The 2,589-nt window shown below is 35.9% G+C and overlaps 1 protein-coding gene across 1 annotated transcript in view; it reads left to right on the forward strand.

Moving 5' to 3' along the window:
• The window catches only part of ACSL3 (acyl-CoA synthetase long-chain family member 3), an 81,362-nt gene that overhangs the window by 59,088 nt on the left and 19,685 nt on the right, over positions 1 to 2,589 (forward strand). Inside the window, exons 9-11 of the mRNA XM_011951910.1 lie at positions 361 to 484; positions 754 to 825; positions 2,149 to 2,288. Coding sequence (XP_011807300.1) covers positions 361 to 484; positions 754 to 825; positions 2,149 to 2,288 — 336 coding nt within the window. The remainder of the gene's footprint in view (positions 1 to 360; positions 485 to 753; positions 826 to 2,148; positions 2,289 to 2,589) is intronic.

The raw sequence follows: 2,589 nt of genomic DNA on the forward strand, positions 1-2,589 counted from the left end.
TAGTCTCGATCTCCTGACCTCGTGATCCTCCCGTCTCGGCCTCCCAAAGTGCTGGGATTACAGGCTTGAGCCACCGCGCCCGGCCCCTGAGTGCTTTTAAGTAGGACTGGAAACAGCACTCCTTCCTGAGAGTGTCTGCCTCCTTGCTTTTAGGTTGAACTGTAATTCTTTTTCCCTGACATCCCCAGCGTCTGTCTGTCCTCTCTTTTCATCTCTCTCTCTCACAAACACACGCACACTTGACCAACAAATTGATGCCCTGGGGCCCTTCCATGTGCTTTCAAGCTTGCTCCCATTATAGGGCACTTTTGGCATAGATGGCTCCTGACTTTTGTTTCTGATGCCTCCCTTTTCTTTTAGAGAGGAAGATGTCTACATTGGATATTTACCTCTGGCCCATGTTCTAGAATTAAGTGCTGAGCTTGTCTGTCTGTCTCACGGATGCCGCATTGGTTACTCTTCACCGCAGACTTTAGCAGATCAGGTAAGTTCACTTTAGCAGATCAGGTAAGTTCAGTGTCTGTGACTTGAAATACTAAAAAATCATCGTGAATTTTAATGCGTTTTTTTCAGTCAGTATGACAGTATATTATGAGAGCGATGGTTCATTTTAAAATGAGCTTTAGCTTTTTAAGTGCTTCTTAGACTATAAGTACATTAAAATAATTTGTAATTGACTTTTTGATCTAAGAATACCATTGAATTTTAAAAATAAGGATCACTTTATATAGATCACTTTTTCTTATTTTATAGTCTTCAAAAATTAAAAAAGGAAGCAAAGGGGATACATCCATGTTGAAACCAACACTGATGGCAGCAGTTCCGGTAAGAAGTGACCCTTATTTAATATTGAGTATTAAAGAAGTATCACCCGCTACCAAGTATTAGTGCTAGTGAAAAATATATTGTTGGCAAGGTAGTTTATGTAGGATTTATTCCTTATTGATTATGAATATTGCCTTAGGCGCTATAGGATTTCTTCAGTCCTGCTTTAGCTTTCTTTCTTATTTACTAAGCACTCAACTTAATTTCAGCTTCTATATGTAATTATCAGCTCCTTTCCCTAAATGCCTTCTTGTTAAAATAAAAAATTATTTCCATGACATCTGTTTGTGAATTCATCGACACTTGAAGCCTGTTGAGAGCTAGGAGGGAAAGTGAGAGATCACCTCCTTTTAAGCAAGCTGTGTAGTTACCTCCTGAGTCCTCAGGGAAAGTCTGGCCTAAACACCAAACAGAGTGACAGAGAAGCTGGTACAACTTTGAATGACTTAATAGGGGCTGTGTGTCCTTACATAATACAGGGGCCTGGGAATAAGTCAAGGGAAATGGGACAGCAGTGATTTTCTGGCTCCTTATAACATAGGCTGAGTTTGTTTGGAAATGATGGGAATTATTGTCAGATACCTAAATACTTATGTCAAGAATAATTACATAGTTACTTCAAAGTCAAATATAAATAATCAGTAGTTTTTATAGTTTCTTTCTATAATTGTAGTTTCTTTAGTATCCTACTTAAATTCTTAGTTCACTTAAAAATGACATATAATTTAAAGTTATGGAGGAAACATTATTTTAAGTTATTAAAGTATACTTCACAGTAATGGAACTAGCCAGCAAAATGCAGCACAGACAAGGAAAACTTCCTGGTGCAGTATCGAAAGATGAATAGCCAAACAAAAACCCCAAAATGTTGCTTGGTCTTTTTGTGAGCAAAGAATGTGGTTCTGTATACTTTCGTAAGATAAAGTTAGGAAATTTTGAAAAACCATTTCAGATGGTTGTTCATTTATTTTGTGAGTAGGTTTTAGTTCAGAATCAGTAAGATAAGCAAAGCAATATAAAGAATTAATATCTTACAATTTATATGAGTAGATATATTTCTGCTTTTAAAAATTATTTTTGTAGAAACTTTATTTTTAAAGTAATGGTGGTTCTATTTTAAAAGTTTGATCTTGATAGGATACATCTTTATGAAAAATTCAAAAAAGTTTTTTTTTCTTCTTGCTGAAGCACATCCACAGTTGAAGAATACGTCTTTTAAAATGCCTTAATATTGCTAAAAATATTAATCTGATGCTAAGATTTGAATATGTAAAGCAGCTGTTATCATTATTAACTATGTAAAACTCATTTTTATACATTTAGGAAATCATGGATCGGATCTACAAAAATGTCATGAATAAAGTGAATGAAATGAGTAGTTTTCAACGTAATCTGTTTATTCTGGCCTATAATTACAAAATGGAACAGATTTCAAAAGGACGTAATACTCCACTGTGCAACAGGTAAGTAAAGACTCTACCTCCTTCTTTCTCCCCTTGATGATTTAATCATTTAGTTCACATTAATAGCCCAATTAATTGAGATAGTTATAAAAAATAAATTTATTTCATAAAGTCAAGAGAACTCTTTAAAAAAATCCATCTCAGGCCAGGCGCGGTGGTTCACGCCTGTAATCCCAGCACTTTGTGAGAGGCTGAGGCGGGCGGATCACAAGGTCAGAAGATCGAGACCATCCTGACTAACATGGTGAAACCCCGTCTCTACTAAAAATACAAAAAAATTAGTCGGACATAGTGGCGGGCG

The sequence above is a fragment of the Colobus angolensis genome, unplaced genomic scaffold (assembly GCF_000951035.1).
Source record: "Colobus angolensis palliatus isolate OR3802 unplaced genomic scaffold, Cang.pa_1.0 Scaffold33, whole genome shotgun sequence".
NCBI classification, from domain to species: Eukaryota; Metazoa; Chordata; class Mammalia; order Primates; family Cercopithecidae; genus Colobus; species Colobus angolensis.